Below are 17,084 nucleotides of genomic sequence, written 5' to 3'. Positions count from 1 at the left end.
TGGCCAGAAGGATCATCAGCGTTCATGTCCTCAGGAAACACTTTGGTCAAGGAAGTTCTCTCCGAGTGTACATGCTTTGTATGCACACAGGAAACCAATTTATACGCAGCAATGTCTCACTGAGATCACCTCATTTTAGATGTGTTGGTTGGGAGGTAAACTTTGGCCAGGACGCCATGGGGGTGAAGTTTTAGTTCCGCGTGAGAGGACAGGCAGAGCTGCAGCTGAAACACCTCATCCAGGGATTGGCATCTCTGACAGTGCAGCATTACCTTCTTACAGGACTGGAGGGTCAGAGTAGATTCTGAGCTCAGATCACTGACTCGAACCCTGATCCTGGACTTTCAGTGAGCCAATAGTCTGTTTTCCACCGTCGAGGCTTATTGTCCGTACGGAACTGGAAATTTGTCTTTGATTCCCCCTCCAGTGTAACATCTAATCATAACGCCATTAGTTAAAAACAGTGAATGTTTCAGGGATACCGACATTCAGACATTTGTAACATATAGCCACAAACACAACACATTGCACTCTGCCATTGCAGCACTTGCTGCAGTTGAATAAATAAAAGCAACAAGTTACGATTATATTTTCGATCTGATTTATTATTGTCACACGTATTAACATACAGTGAAAAGTATTGTTTCTTGAGCGCTGTACAGACAACGCATACCATTCATAGAGAAGGAAACAAGAGAGTGCAGAATGTAGTGTTACAGTCATAGGCAGGCTGTAGAGAAAGATCAACTTAGTGCAAAATAGATCCATTCAAAAGTCTGACAGCAGCAGGGAAGAAGCTGTTCTTGAGTCGGTCGGTACGTGACCCCAGACTTTTGTGTCTTTTTCCCTGACGGAAGAAGATGAAAGAGAGAATGTCCGGGGTGCGTGGGGTCCTTGATTACGCTGTTACAATGTTATTTACAGTAAGAAGTCTCACAACACCAGCTTAAAGTCCAACAGGTTTATTTGGAATCTCGGGTTTTCGGAGGACTGGTCCTTCTGACTCTCTTCCGCAGCCACTCACCTGATGAAGGAGCAGCGCTCCGAAAGCTCGTGATTCCAACCGGCATCTGTGCATCGTGATGTAGTTCAGCAAGCTTATAGCATTGGGAACAAAAGGCCTTCTGAACAGATTTTCTTTGGCAATAGGTGGGCAGGCTCAAGGGGCTAGATGGCCTACTCCTGCTCCTATTTTTTATGTTCTTATATTCTAAAGCACCGGAAGCCTTTCAAATTGAGGATATATAGAGTGACAGTGATCACCAACAATTGCCTGATCTTCCCTCTTAACTGCCTTATTGTAAGAGGTTATGGAGCTGTGTCTGCTGTCCATGGCAGTGTTAACAATTCTGATGTGGAGATGCCGGCGTTGGACTGGAGTAAACACAGTAAGGAGTCTCACAACACCAGGTTAAAGTCTAACAGGTTTATTTGATAGTAAACTCACAAGCTTTCAGGGTTTGTCCCTTCATGTGGAGAGTGAAGAGTGGAGAGTGATGAGCGGAGAGTGATGAGTGAAGAGTGAAGAGTGATGAGTGATGAGTGGAGAGTGATGCGTGATGAGTGGAGAGTGATGAGTGATGAGTGGAGAGTGAAGAGTGGAGAGTGATGAGTGGAGGGTGATGAGTGGAGAGTGATGAGTGAAGAGTGAAGAGTGAAGAGTGATGAGTGGAGAGTGATGAGTGGAGAGTGAAAAGTGATGAGTGGAGAGTGATGAGTGAAGAGTGGAGAGTGAAGAGTGGAGAGTGATGAGTGGAGGGTGATGAGTGGAGAGTGATGAGTGAAGAGTGATGAGTGAAGAGTGAAGAGTGATGAGTGGAGAGTGGAGAGTGATGAGTGGAGAGTGATGAGTGATGAGTGGAGAGTGATGAGTGGAGAGTGAAAAGTGATGAGTGGAGAGTGATGAGTGAAGAGTGGAGAGTGAAGAGTGGAGAGTGATGAGTGAAGAGTGATGAGTGGAGAGTGATGAGTGATGAGTGGAGAGTGATGAGTGGAGAGTGATGAGCGGAGAGTGATGAGTGAAGAGTGAAGAGTGATGAGTGATGAGTGGAGAGTGATGCGTGATGAGTGGAGAGTGATGAGTGATGAGTGGAGAGTGATGAGTGATGAGTGGAGAGTGATGAGCGGAGAGTGAAAAGTGATGAGTGGAGAGTGATGAGTGAAGAGTGGAGAGTGAAGAGTGGAGAGTGATGAGTGAAGAGTGATGAGTGGAGAGTGATGAGTGGAGCGTGATGAGTGGAGAGTGATGAGTGGGGAGTGATGAGTGGAGAGTGGAGAACAGATTTATTTGATAGTAAACCCACAAGCTTTCGGGGTTTGTCCCTTCGTGTGGAGAGTGGAGAGTATAGAGTGAAGAGTGGAGAGTGAAGAGTGATGCTCTCCACTCACCATTCTCCACTCTCCACATAGACCTCTCCACTCACCTGACGAAGGGACAAACCCCGAAAGCTTGTGAGTTTACTATCAAATAAACCTGTTGAACTTTAACCTGGTGTGGTGAGACTCCTTACTGTGTTAACAACTCTAGCCAGCTTACCTTTCACACCCAGGTTACCACACCAAACTGTCATGTCGAATGTTATAATTCTCAGTGTATAAACTGTTCTGGTTATGAATTGATTTGATTTGGTGAGTGAGCTGTGATTTCCCCTGTCTGGGTACAGTGCTCCCCGTGTGGGTCAGTCCAGGGGAGCGTCTGCACACAGTAACTGATCCCCGGGGGATCTCTAATTCTGTTTTTGTAACATTCTGGTTTCGGGTTGCCCTGCTAGACGGCAGATTCTTTTTTTAACAATTGTCTTTCAGCTGAATGCTACAGAGGATAGATTCTTACAACTTGGAGACTCCAGCTCAGCTTAGAATGGGTAAAAGCTCTGAAACAGTTGGAAGTTTCTCTGCCCTGCCTCGGAGACGAGGATCTGGAACTGCGCTCGGCACTATTGGCCTTGTTGGAAAATGTTTTGCCGTGCTTATAATTTCATATCGGGGGTGGGCTCAGGGATAATTTGCTGCGATGATGTTTTGTGTGGGTAATTGGCAGCACAGATTGGAAACGAGTACGTGTCGGACTGTATCTGTCAGGAGCCTCTGGTGTGCACAGTCACTGCTCGGCTTGGGGAAAATGACTTGCTTTGCCTTTTTCCTTGGCTAAAGCATCAACTTACCCGAATTAAAGGAGCCATTGTATTGTTTCTCGGGCTAACTTTTAGTGTTTTTTTTGCTTGAAGGTGTACATTCAGGCCAGGCGACCATCAAGCCTGAAGATGAAGATGATTAAGGATGAGTACCCCGATAAGCCACTCTATTTAATGGGTGCCTTGAGCAAACATTCTCACTACCAGCAATACCAGCCTGTGGTTATGTTACAGAAAGGATACACTGTGCACTGGGATGGCACAGCACCCCAGGAGGTTACCATCTGGCTTATCAATTTCAACCAGTGAGTCATCGTTCATGGGCTCGGCTATTCATAGAATAGAATCCCTACCGTGCACAAGAGGCCATTCAGCCCATCAATTCTGCACTTCCCACCGAGTACATTACCTATCCCCACCCTCTCCCCATGACCCCACACATTTATCACGGCTAATCCATCTAACCTGCACATCTCAGGACACTGAGGGACAATTTAACATGGTCAATCCACCTAACCCGCACATCTTTGGAGTGTGGGAGGAAACAGGAGCACTCGGAGGAAACCCGCGCAGACATGAGGAGAATGTGCAAACTCCACACAGTCACCCGCGCTGGAATTGAACCCGAGTTGCTGGCGCTGTGAGGCAGCAGTGTTAACTACTGTGCCGCTCATGTTGTTCATCTTATTAACAAGCTAAGTTCAGTTAACTCAGCAATGGGCAACAGAGTGGCACAGTGGTTAGCACTGCTGCCTCATGGTCCCGGGTTCAATTCCAGCGCGGGTCACTGTCTGTGTGGAGTTTGCACATTCTCCCCATGTTCACGTGGGTTTTCTCCGGGTGCTCCGGTTTCCTCCCACACTCCAAAGATGTGCAGGTTAGGTGGATTGGCCATGCTAAATTGCCCCTTCGTGTCAGGGGGATTAGCAGATGAATACATGGGGTTTCAGAGATAGGGCTAAGGCGGAAGTATTGTTGGTACAGACTCAATGGATCGAATAGCCTCCTTCTGCACTGTAGGGATTCTGTGATCAGGATTCTATGAAAATCCCCTGAGCTGAACTGCCACATAGAAGGTGGCACCTGGGCAAGCTCCTGTCAAACTTGGTTGAAACTAAGCTCAATATTGTCAAGTATTCAGAAGTATTTTTAAAAATGTGATGTTAAAATAAACTTTATTTGTTGGAGATCACAGAATCTCTACAGTGAGAAGGAGGCCATTCAGCCCATCGAGTCTGCACCATCTTACCCAATCCTATCCCGATGTATTTACGCCGTAAATCCCCTTAACCTATACATCCTGGGACACTAAGGGGAAATTTAGTGAGCAATCCCCCCTAACCTGCACATTTTTGGACAACGCAATATCTGGCTGTGTCATTGGGTGTTACTTGTTGGGTGCATGGTGTGTAAACAGGTGTCGACTACACAGCAACAGCAGTGAGTACACCTGCTCCATAGTATTGTGAGTGGAGGCTTGAGCTCATTCCCTACTCAAGGAGCGCCCCCCCCCGCCCCTCCCCCCCCAGTGCAGGAAGCATTAAGGCTGCCGCTTTGAACGAACTGCGACGCGATTGTTCAGTGTTTATCCAGTGCTATCAACAAGAGTGTCAGATGTCAAATAGCTTGTAATTGTCTCACTGGTATTTGCTGTCCTTGTCAGGAATGACTGGATTCGAGTGGGACTGTGCTACCCTCAAGGCAGCTCATTTAACATAATCTCAGACATTCACAATCGCTTATCCAAAAGAACATTCAAGACCGGGTCTTTCCAGCGGACTCTCCAGATGGATAACCTGGATCGAGGTTACCCTGGCAGGGGCTACTATTTCTTGGATGAGGATACAGGGTATGTCCATCGTATCAATCATGACAATAATCCTGTCCTTATACTTTCTGCCTTTATATTACAATCAGGAAACGTTCTGATAGGCAAGGGAATTAAGTGTTATGGAGAGAAAGCGGGAAAGTGGAACTGATCCACTTCAGATCAGCCATGATCTTATTGAACGGCGGGGCAGGCTCGAAGAACAAAGAACAAAAACAGCCCGGGAAACAGGCCCTTCGGCCCAACGAGCCCGTGCCGCCATTTTAACACCACCAGTCCCCCCCTCCACCCATGACCCTTGTCTAATGTTTTATGGCCATCCACATTGAGGCAAACTAATTTAGGGACAATTGATTACCTCCAGTCAGCCTAACAGCACATCTTTGGGGTGTGGGAGGAAACCGGAGCACCCGGAGAAAACCCACGCAAGCACGGGGAGAAACTCCCACAGACACCAGCCCAAATCCATGTGTCTGCACAGCAATCAGTGATAGTCACCGAGCTGTCGTCTTGCCCAGTATCTGGTCCAGTTTAGGCACACACTAACGACATGAAGCACTAGGCCAATCTCGAACAACCAAGAGCAGCCCAATTATGACCCATCGCGTGTATGCCCCTCGTTGGACAACAAGGCGGACTGACTTAAAACCTGTGAATGAAAAGGGGAAAAAACATTATTATCATACCGTATCCATTTCTCCTGCTCCTATTTCTTATGTTCTGGTCAAACCAAATATGTTCATCATCAAATGAAAGATGCTATGAAGTTAACTGAAAAACTTTGTTCTATAGTTAATATCTTTGCTGTAATGGTTAAGCCATTTCTGTAAACCTCTTTTAATTTTAAGGATGAAATTAGCACAGCTTTCTCCCATTAGAAAACATGTTGTCTTTATCATTTCAGTGTGAGGTTGTGTTCTTGGAGTTACTCCCATTCACATAGTCACCCATTCCTTTCTTGCCCACAAAGGCTACTGTTCATCAAAGTGAAAGCCCACAAAAGCCGAGAGCAGTTTTCCTTCTGCTCTTCGGCAGGCTGCGAGAGAATCAAGATCAAAGCCTCCATTCCAAAGAATAGCCGGGTCAGCGACTGCGCAAGGAAAGCATATCCCAAGTACAGTGAGATGCCAACTGTTGATGTGCCGATGCCACAGAAAATACCCACTGAACAGCTGGTAATTTGATATTCTCCGCACTAGGCTGTGTGTTGCGAGAGGGGGGGGATGGGGGTGGGGGTGGGGTGGGGGGGGGGGGGTGTTCTATATCCCTGCCTGGGTTGCGTTGTCTCTCCCGCTGCCCTGAAAATCACAGAAGACACAAGTTTGCAAGCTGGATGGGGACATATTGAATGTGGGTGTCAATTCCAACAGTTTCCACCAGGTGGAAACAGCGAGTCAATTGCCCATTGTAGACCTGCCCAGTTTTGCTGTCTGACAACATCTGTAAGGAGATTTTTGATAAAGGGTCATCTGGACTCGAAACATCAGCTCTTTTCTCTCCTTACAGATGCTGCCAGACCTGCTGAGATTTTCCAGCATTTTCTATTTGGGTTGCTTTCTGACAGTGATGGCTCTGTCCTCCACTCTTGAGATAAGGTGGGATGTGAGGGCAGAACTTTGAACCGGGTTGAGACTTGTGCGTGGAATATTTACATGGAATTTATTTCCAGATCTCTGTCTTCATTGTCTCTCCATATCTATTCCTCTCCCCTTTCTCTCAAGTCTCATCTTCTTTTCACGTATTTGTCCCTCACTGTGTGTCTCTTGCTCGCTCCCTCGCTTCACCTGTCTCTCCCGCCATTGATCTCCATTCCCTCAGTTTGATCTCTCCCTCCTTCTGTTTGGCATTGGGGTTGGCAATGGGGTGGCCTTGGAATGGGGTAGAGTTGGAGTGGGCGGGGTGTGCACTTTGGGGTGAAAATTTAGGAGCTCTGGGGGAAGATAAGACGGTTGATTTGAGGTGGTACGGTGTGTGGCAATGCTACTGTGAGCAAGCGGGTTCTCTGAGTAAGTACTAAACCTAATGGTTGGCAGCTGCCAAGTGCCCTGGGCAAGGTGCCCAGCTTCTGTGCAACATAACAAAGAGTGACATTTATCCCTTCCCGTTTCTTTCTCATTTTACACAGACCACCAATGATCACTTCTTGGAAGTCAAACTCGAATCCTATCAAAGCAGGTTTTTCCACATCAGGCAGGACTTGGCTTATTCATACGTGAGTCTCAGCCATTTTCAGTTGATTCTTTATGCTCAGTTTTCTCTGTGTTGCTGCCTTTGCACATCTGGATGTGACATCCCCTGATCTGCGTTGCTCGCAGAGGAACCAGAATTTCTTTTCCAAAAATATACTTTATTCATAAAAATTTCAAATAAACCATTGCGAATCTACGTCTTTGCATTGCCTACAGTGCAGAATTAAACCTTTTTACAGTTCTCTACAAATTACAGACATTACATTTCAAACCTTAAAACTATATACATGCCTCAATAAATTACTGTGTGCCGTTATTGCTCAGATTGGCACACAGCTCCGCAGGTCGAGGGTATTCTGCAGTTCCCGGGCCCTCGGTCTGCCTCTGTTAAAAGACCTTACAGTGTGGCCTTCCCCCATTGGCCCTTTGCGGTGGCTGCCCCAAGCTTCAGCCCGTCCCTTAGCACGTAGTCCTGGACCTTGGAATGTGCCAGTCTGCAACACTCGGTCGAGGACAGTTCTTTCAGCTGGAAGATCAGCAAGTTTCGGGCGGACCAAAGTGAATCCTTCACCGAGTTGATGACCTTCCAGCAGCAGTTGATATCTGTCTCTGTGCATCCCCGGAAACAGCCCGTAGAGCACAGAGTCCTGCGTCACTGAGCTGCTCAGGACGAACCTCGACAAATACCACTGCATCTCACTCCAGACCTTCTTTGCAAAGGCACATTCCACAAGGAGGTGTGTGACCATCTCGTCAGCCCCGCAGCCGCTTCCAGGGCAGCGTGCGGTGAAGCTGAGACCTCGAGCGTGCATAAAGGATCTGACGGGGAGTGAGGAACCAGATGTGTGACCTTGGCAAACGGCTCACTCGCTGAGAACACTTGCCACCTGTGGGCAGGTTCTCCGGGGGGGGGAGAAAGTTCACATTTCCCTCAATATTTTCACCCATTGGCCAGAACCTCCTGTGACTGTTGGGATTGAGGAGATTTGGTCATGTGATATCTTTGCTCGGTAGGTGAACGGAAAGAAGTATTACCACGCTGATGACGGGATGCAGATCGTCGTGATAGATGCAAAGTCAGGAAAGGTGGTCGATAACAGAAGCTTCCGGAATGTGATCTTGCGAGGAATCCCAGTCCACGTAGAGAATTATGTCGCCAACGTGAAGAACAAGTGAGTGGTTTTTAATCTGCAGCTTTGTAAGGGGTGGGTCACCACTGGGATGATTCCCACCTTCCTGGCTGGATCATTGGGATTCTGTCCCTGGAGAGAGGGGTGGGGGTGCAGGACGGGGGTGCGGGGTGGGGGTGGTAGGTGGGGGGGTGGTTGTACAATGAGGAATGACACTCAGTCAGCAGGTTCCCCTGGATGCTCAGCACCTCCAAACAGAAAACTGGGCCCTGGTCTGCTCTGAGGAAAAACAGCCCTGACCCAATCTCTGATTTTAAATTATCCCACTCCAGAGGGATTGGATTGGACTCCCTGTTTGTTCAGTCTTGCCCTCAATGTGGCAGTGTTTGTATAATAATGATCACAGACACACACATCATCTAGTTATTCTCTGCATGAAACACATTAGTAAGAACAACACCAGGTTGAAGTCCGACAGGTTTATTTATTTTTCACCTGATGAAGGGGCAGTGTTCCGAAAGCTTGTGGCATTTACTACTAAATAAACCTGTTGGATTTTAACCTGGTGATGTGAGACTTCTTACTGTGTTTACCCCAGTCCAACGCCAGCATCTCTACATCATGAAACACATTAGGGCAAGCTTTCCAAAATAGGGTTTAGAACCTTTCTTGCAATCCATGGTAAAATTTAGTATTCCATCTGGATTTTCCGTCCATTGCTTTCAATCGATTCCAGAGACCCTGTCCCAAATTCCCAAAGAATTCTTCCAGTATCAAATTGTGGAATTTTACCCCTATTGGGTTTGGCCAATCAATTCATTGTAAAGCTAAAACTTGTACATTGTTTAAGAGAATATATAATAAAGATTGCTCTTTCAATTCATTCCCTCGACATTTAGAAATGCGTGAGTATAGTTTGATTTCTGTTGTCTGAAATATCTTTCCTGGGATCTTTCTAATTCCAGCTCCATTGTTTTGGTGACGTCCAAAGGGCAACTAATTTCAGAAAGACCTTGGAAAAAAGTTCTGACACAGCTTGGAGCCACCAGTGTTAAATTAAAGGGTAATGACTGAATTTTTTTTTATTTGTAGATATATTATTACGATTTTATAATCACTTGGACATTCCAGGTTCCCCAGTGTTGGATTTGGAGGGTTCCCCAGTGATGTGCTGGGGAATCCCTTGAGAAAGTTTCCACATAAGGGTTACCCAACAATAATCTAGAAGTGCTAACTTCCTCTGGACAGTTGTGTGGGGCTGGGAATCATCCAACTTAAACTGCCACCTTCAGATGGTTTTTGCTGGTTTTATCCAGAGTTACTGCGAAAGAGTTAGAAGGAAAAAAATCCTTTCGGATTCCAGAGTAACTATTGAAACACCCAGAGCCAACCTTGCAGGGTCCCAGCGCAACAACCTCACTCCCGACCTGACTGACACCTCCCCATGTCCTGACACCAACCCCTGCCCCAACACCACCCCTCCTGATACCACCCCCCCTGACCTTACCCCCATGATACCATCCCCCGATCCGAATCCCCTTGCCCCACCCCCTGACCTGACTCCCTCCGCCCCCATCCTCCGATACCACCCCCCTGACCCAATGCAACCTTGCTGACCCAACCTGAAAACACCACCCCAACCCAACCCCATCCCTTGACCCCCCCCCCAAAGACAACACACCCCCAACTCAATGCCCTCCCCCCAACCTCCCACCAACATCAAATAACCCCTCCCGACACCCCCATGTCTAGACCCGCATCCAGCCAGACTCAACCCTCATGTCCTGTCCACCCTCTGGGCAAAGTAAGGCTGTGGTCTCCAGCACGGATCCGGTGAATTATCCTTTCAGCATTGAGTTAGTGACATAACAGCGGTCAGCGGCCAAAACCTTGACCCAGACGCTGTCCACTCCAGGCAACGCATTCCCAGAGATATTGATGATCACTGCACTCCTGACCTTAACCTCGGGCTCGATATCTATCAGTATTTAATCCAGATAAATGCGAAGTGATGCATTTTGGTCGGACTAATGTAGGGGGGAGCTATACAATAAATGGCAGGACCATCAAGAGTATAGACACACAGAGGGACCTAGGGGTGCAAGTCCACAGATCCTTGAAGGGGGCAGCACAGGTGGAGAAGGTGGTGAAGAAGGCATATGGCATGCTTGCCTTTATAGGACGGGGTATAGAGTATAGAAACTGGAGTCTGATGTTGCAGCTGTATAGAACGCTGGTTAGGCCACATTTGGAGTACTGCGTCCAGTTCTGGTCGCCGCACTACCAGAAGGACGTGGAGGTTTTGGAGAGAGTGCAGAGGAGATTTACCAGGATGTTGCCTGGTATGGAGGGTCTTAGCTATGAGGAGAGATTGGGTAAACTGGGGTTGTTCTCCCTGGAAAGACGGAGAATGAGGGGAGACCTAATAGAGGTGTATAAAATTATGAAGGGTATAGATAGGGTGAACAGTGGGAGGCTTTTTCCCAGGTCGGAGGTGACGATCACAAGGGGTCACAGGTTCAAGGTGGTCGGGGGGAGGGGGGGGGTGCGGGGAGGTGCGGTGCGAAGTTTAACTCATATATCAGAGGGACGTTTTTTACACAGAGGGTGGTGAGGGCCTGGAATGCGCTGCCAAGTAGGGTGGTGGAGGTGGACACACTGGGATCGTTTAAGACTTACCTGGATAGTCACATGAGCAGACTGGGAATGGAGGGATACGAACGAATGGTCTAGTTGGACCAATGAGTGACACAGGCTTGGAGGGCCGAAGGGCCTGATTCCTGTGCTGTACTGTTCTTTGTTCTTTGGAGCTGAAAGGGTTACATTATGAGGACAGGTTGGATAAGCTGGACCTATGTTCCACTGACAATGGAGGAATGAGCAGATAAAGGAATTGAGGTGTTTAAGGTGATTAAAGGATTTTGTAGTGTAGATGAACAGAACCAATTTCACCCAGCAGGGGCACGGAGCTTAATCTTCAAATCAGTACTAAATGGTCCAGGGATGATGTCAAGAAATATTTCTTCACACACAGATGGAAGGAAAGCTAGAACTCTCTCTCCGCAAAGCAAAAACCTACTGGGGCTGGCGGGTAAATTGAAAATGTCAAAACCAAGATTCTTGTGAGGTAAACATTGCAGAACCAAGGCAGGTAGATAGGGTTAAGATACAGATCATTGGTGATCTACATGAATAATCATAGAACCCTACAGTGCAGAAAGAGGCCCTTCAGCCCATCACGTCTACACCAAACACGATCCCACCCAGGCCCTACCCCCATATATTATACCCACTAATCCCTCTAACCTACACATCCCTGGACACTAAGGGACAATTTCTCAGCATGGCCAATCACCCTAACCCACACATCTTTGGACTGTGAGAGGAAACCCACACAGACACAAGGAGAATGTGCAAACTCCACACAGACAGTGACCTGAGCCAGGAATCGAACCCAGGACCCTGGAGCTGTGAAGCAGCAGTGCTAACCACTGTGCTACCGTGCCACCCACAGTAGGCCATCTATTCCCCAAAGGACCATCCAAATCTGTGATCACCACCATCTAGAAGGTCAAGAACAGCAGATACATGGGAACACCACTGTCTGCAAGTTCTCCTCTGTCAATGGGGGTTCACTTCTGAGGCATGTATTGTTAAACCTTAAGCTAAATACACAACGCACAAATTCAGTGCCCTGATTCAAAAATGTGACGTATTAGATGCCTCAGCACCCCACTAGGGGGCTCTGGCAAACCCAATGCCAAAGTACAATGCCTCCGTAAGGCCAATTATACATTTCTCAGAGGCTTATTTCCCACCTTTCCGAAGGGCACAATGCAGTAAACATTAATACAAATCAGTCAGTAACCATCCCTGTCACCAACTCCAGCCAAAAAGTAGTTTACATCCTGACCTCATGGGATCTTATTTGTCCTTGGTTTCGGATGTTACCTCCCTTAGTTTCCCAGCAACACAGCAAAGGTGAAAGGTGACATTCCCACAGATTCATATTCACTATAAGCCAGGCCCTGAGAAACTGCGAGTATTTGGCTGCACCTGTGCTATCAGTGTGACTTTGTATAGTTCTTATTCATCCAGCTGGCTTTGGAAGCCGTTTTGTTCCCGACATGTCCATACTTAACAGTCTATTGTTCAACAAAAATGTGGTTTCCTTCTGAGTGTCTCATCCCATCAGACCTTGCTGTACTTTGTCATTGGCTGAAGTTTGGGCAGGACGGTAAAATTCCAGTCCCAATACCTAACAACAGTGATGTGCCGAATTTGTTGATTAAGCTACTGGGACAAGTACAATTCTTGTAAGGTGGCACAAGGAGTCATAGAGTCATCAAGTTTTACAGCACAGAAAGAGGCCATTCGGCCCACTGCGCTAGCCATCAAGCACCCTATGTAGTCGAATCCCATTTTCCAGCATTTGGTCCATTGCCTTGTAGGCTGTGGCATTTCAAGTGCTCATCTCAATGCTTTTCAAATGTGAGAGTCTCCACCTCCACCACCTTTTCAGGCAGCGAGTACCACTGCCCTCTGGGTGAAAAAGATTTTCCTTAAATCCCCTCTAAGTCTTCTGCTCTTCAGCTTAAATCTACACCCCGTCCTCACTGACCTCCTGTGGGGTTCCTTCCCTTCTAACCTGTCTCTGTCCCTTATATCAGGCTGACTGTTGAATTGCAGAACACGGAGATGTTCACATTATGTTGGAGTGAAATGTCATTCCCACATACGTTGAGTTAGTTTTGAAGAGGCGAGGTGGTTTCTTTAGTGTGCACCGGCTGACATCTGGTGGCAGGCGGTGGATTCTGAGCCGCAGTTTGCCATCTCCAGAGCTGAAAAATATCACATTTAGTTGGCTAAGCCCTCGCTCTCCATGGTATCTCCTGACTCATTCTGCCACAGCTGCTGCCTTGTTCCTGTACTGATCCCTGTTCCATGTGTAACCCTGGGCATTAAGGGACACCATCTCCACCTTGAGAATTTCAACTGGTCCACAGCATCTACAACCTTTCACAGATCGAGACTTCCAGATTCCCTTTATGCAGAGGAATTACTTCCTGCTTTCACCCCCAAGTGGTCAGACTTTTAGATTATGCTCCCTGTGAATAGGTTAGGACTTTATTCCCTGGAGCGTAGAAGAATGAGGGGAGATTTGATAGAGGTGTATAAGATTTTGACGGGTATCGATAGAGTGAATGCGAGCAGGCTTTTTCCACTGAGGCTGGGGGAGAAAAAAACCAGAGGGCATGGGTTAAGGAGAAAAGTTTAAAGGGAATATTAGCTTCTTCACGCAGAGAGTGGTGGGGGTGTGGAATGAGCTGCCAGATAAAGTGTTAAATGAGGGGTCACTTTTAACATTTAAGAAAAACTGGGACGGGTTCATGGATGAGAGGGGTGTGGAGGGATATGGTCCAAGTGCAGGTCAGTGGGACTAGGCAGAAAATGGGTCAGCACAGACAAGAAGGGCCAAAAGGCCTGTTTCTGAGCTGTAATGTTCTCTGGTTCTATGGTTCCCTCGTTCAGGGTCTCCCCCACATAACTGCTCTGGTTCTCAATTCAACATCTACGCAGCTATGTAATGATCTGTGAACGGGTGTAACTGTATCTAGTTGAGTAGGACAGTGACCCGGTCATGAGCAAGCTCTGACTGGTGTTTGGAAGCTTTTATCTTATTCACCAGATATCCTTAAAGGGACTGCTGGGAACAGCTCCAATTAGAATTGAGAATTGCTGGTATTTTACAGAGCGAGAAGGAGCAAAAGAGCCTCCTCTGAACTCCACAAAACAACTGTGTCCTTTCACCAACTGACCCCCTCCCCACCCCACACCCACATTTTAATGACGCTTTAAGAGAGCAACTGTGTTAAGAAGTAAATAACCAGGATATAAACCCTGTGACCAGCAGACGTTGTTCAGAGGAGCTTTCCACTTAGCTGGCTGTGTGAAGAAGTTGCCACTCTACTTTCCTGTTAACAATAGCTGCCGAATCTTTGTTGTAAATTTGTTTATTGAGCAATTTGGTACCAAATCTTCAAATAAACCTGACCTATGTTTAGCTCACCAGTCCTGTGTGAGAAACACAACACCCTCCACTGTGCCCCCAATCACCTCTGCCCTTCCCCATCCTTCTCTTCCTCACCCGCTAATTGCTTCCCCCTCCCTCACCATGCCATTCAGCCACCTCTCTTCCTTCTCCATCCTTCCCCCGATCACCTCCCCTCCCCTCTCCATCTCTTCCTCCTCAATCTCTTCCCTTTTTCCCACCCAATTGCTTCCTTTCCCCTTAACACTACAATCAATTGCCTCCCCTCAGCTCCCAGCCCCACTCCCCATTTGCTGTCACTTCTCCTTCTCCCCTATGCCTCCCAAACTCCTTCCTTCCCTACTTTATCCCCAATCATCTCTGCCCCACGTTGCCACCTTAACCTCTCCTTCCCTCAATCTCTCCTTCCCTCAATCTCTCCTTCCCTCAATCTCTCCTTCCCTCAATTTCTCCTTCCCTCAATTTCTCCTTCCCTCAATCTCTCCTTCCCTCAAACACTCCTTCCCTCAAACATTCCTTCCCTCAAACTCTCCTTCCCTCAATTTCTCCTTCCCTCAAACTCTCCTTCCCTCAATCTCTCCTTCCCTCAATCTCTCTTCCCTCAATCTCTCCTTCCCTCAATCTCTCCTTCCCTCAAACACTCCTTCCCTCAAACACTCCTTCCCTCAATCTCTCCTTCCCTCAATCTCTCCTTCCCTCCTCCCAATCGCCATCTTCTCAACAAAGCATTAAATCAAGACCCTCGCTGCCCTTTCTGATGGATAGAACATCCCAGGCCACCATTCTGAAGGGAAATAAGGGAAGTTCTGACCAATGTCTGGGATTGGGATGAACAGATTATTCCGTTTGTTGTTTATTGAGGGCCCTCACTATGGAAAGTGCCTGCTGCATTTCTAATGTGATAACAATGAAGACTCTTTAAAAATTCAGATGATTTAATGTGATTCATTCTGGCTCAGTCTTAACTTTGTACAATATCGTAAACGACCTGAATTACCCGCCTACCAATTCTAATTTACCAATTTTAGGGGTGGCACGATGACACACTGCTGCCTCACAGCTCCAGGGACCCGGGTTCGATTCCTGGCTTGGGTCACCATCTGAGTGGAGTTTGTGCGTTCTCCCCGTGTCTGCGTGGGTTTCCTCCGGGTGCTCGGGTTTCCTCCCACAGTCCAAAGATGTGCGGGTTAGGATGATTGGCCTTGATGAATTGCCCCTTAACGTCCCAGGATGTGTAGAGGGATTATCGGGGCAAATATGTGGGGTTATTGTGATAGGACCTGGGTGGGCTTGTTGTCAGTGTAGACTTGATGGGCCAAATGGCCTCCTTCTGCACTGTAGGGTCTCTACGAACTTCCAATGATTTATCTTAAATGATGAGAAAAGGTCAGGACTGCAGGATGATGAGTTGCTGTATCTTGAATGAATGTTGGTTTCTATTCCCTGCACTGTATCTATCGATAATTTTCACAGCTGTTTCTCCGCTCACTATCTTATTTCAGATTACCTGGTGTTTGTGGGATTCAAGGGAAGTTTCAGGCCCGACTGGGTGAAACTCGTGGCTGATGAAGAGGCGGCGAAAGTCCACGCGGTGCTGCCGATCCCAGTCATAGTCAAGGTGAAGCTATGAGCGATCCCTCTGACCAGGCGCAGGGCTAGCGAAAGAACTTGGAATTACTACTGATTTTTAACAAGTGGTCAAAGGTGTGGAAGTCACTGCAGCAGATCAGCCCATTTCTCGTTGTGCTTACCTGTCCATCCACCAAACTTGTCTCACAAGCTGATACTCTTTGTAAACCGTATTTGTCAGCACTCTCTCTCTCTCGGACTGCTCCTTACTCCCGAAATAGCTGGTCCTTTTTCGGATGTGTACACCCTCCCTGTTTTGTCTGTTCAGGTGTTTCCGATCTGTCGGCATCAGCCAAAGATTTATTTTCTGTCGTAGGGATGTTTCTATTTATTTATTGAGACACTATAGAACATGACACCGAGGCACTTGCGTAACTGTATTGTAAAACATTCATATATTTTCCATATAACTGTTACTATGTCTGGTAAAACTGCAAAGATGGATATGCTATTTTAAACATTGGCTAAGATTGTAATTTATTCAAGTTGAGGCTTATTTCTGAAAGGGGGAATCTTTGGATTAAAGAAATGTAATTTATAACTGGCATTTGTATAAATTACAAAGATTGTATAAGTGACGTTTCATAATAAATGTAAAGTTAAATGAATTTGCAAAGAGTGCCGTTAAATGCTGCACTTTTTTTTAAAAAAAACCGTCTCCACACGTGACCCAATGTCTCACTGCTGTTACTGGGATCTTGCTGTGCGTAAATTGGTTGATTACCGTTCCACAGGGCCCAACTTTAGGACCTATCCGTGCAGCACTGAAGGTGTAAAAGACAGCAGCAGCAAAAGGGAATCTTTCCAGTCATTTAGACGTTTCTCTGCAGCAAATAGTAACAATTATCCTGTTGGATCTCTGAGTGATTATTCTATAGCTTCACAACCCGAGTTTTGATTTTAGCATTGTCTGATAGCTTCAGGAGTGTGATATATAGAATCGGCAACACTTTACATCTCCCCCGATTTGTATTTACATCAAAGTTAATCAAACTAAAAGGTAGAAACAGACCATCAACTTGCTAATGCCTATTTAAAACTATTGCATAGAGTCAAGAACTATGTCACAGAGAGATTAATTTGTCATTTTTTTTGGCAAGGAGCTGCAAATATTTGCAGTTC

The 17,084-nt window shown here is 46.8% G+C and overlaps 1 protein-coding gene across 1 annotated transcript in view; it reads left to right on the top strand.

Moving 5' to 3' along the window:
- Positions 1–16,570, top strand: part of cemip (cell migration inducing hyaluronidase 1) — a 252,790-nt gene extending 236,220 nt beyond the window's left edge. Inside the window, exons 23-29 of the mRNA XM_080214375.1 lie at positions 3,228–3,439; positions 4,798–4,983; positions 5,933–6,137; positions 7,088–7,174; positions 8,166–8,323; positions 9,247–9,344; positions 15,836–16,570. Coding sequence (XP_080070501.1) covers positions 3,228–3,439; positions 4,798–4,983; positions 5,933–6,137; positions 7,088–7,174; positions 8,166–8,323; positions 9,247–9,344; positions 15,836–15,963 — 1,074 coding nt within the window. The 3' untranslated portion in view covers positions 15,964–16,570. The remainder of the gene's footprint in view (positions 1–3,227; positions 3,440–4,797; positions 4,984–5,932; positions 6,138–7,087; positions 7,175–8,165; positions 8,324–9,246; positions 9,345–15,835) is intronic.
- Positions 16,571–17,084: the final 514 nt, after the last annotated feature.

This window comes from Carcharhinus amblyrhynchos, chromosome 28, assembly GCF_965287045.1.
Source record: "Carcharhinus amblyrhynchos chromosome 28, sCarAmb.v2.hapA, whole genome shotgun sequence".
Classification (NCBI taxonomy): Eukaryota; Metazoa; Chordata; class Chondrichthyes; order Carcharhiniformes; family Carcharhinidae; genus Carcharhinus; species Carcharhinus amblyrhynchos.
This window is presented reverse-complemented; position numbering and strand designations above follow the sequence as displayed.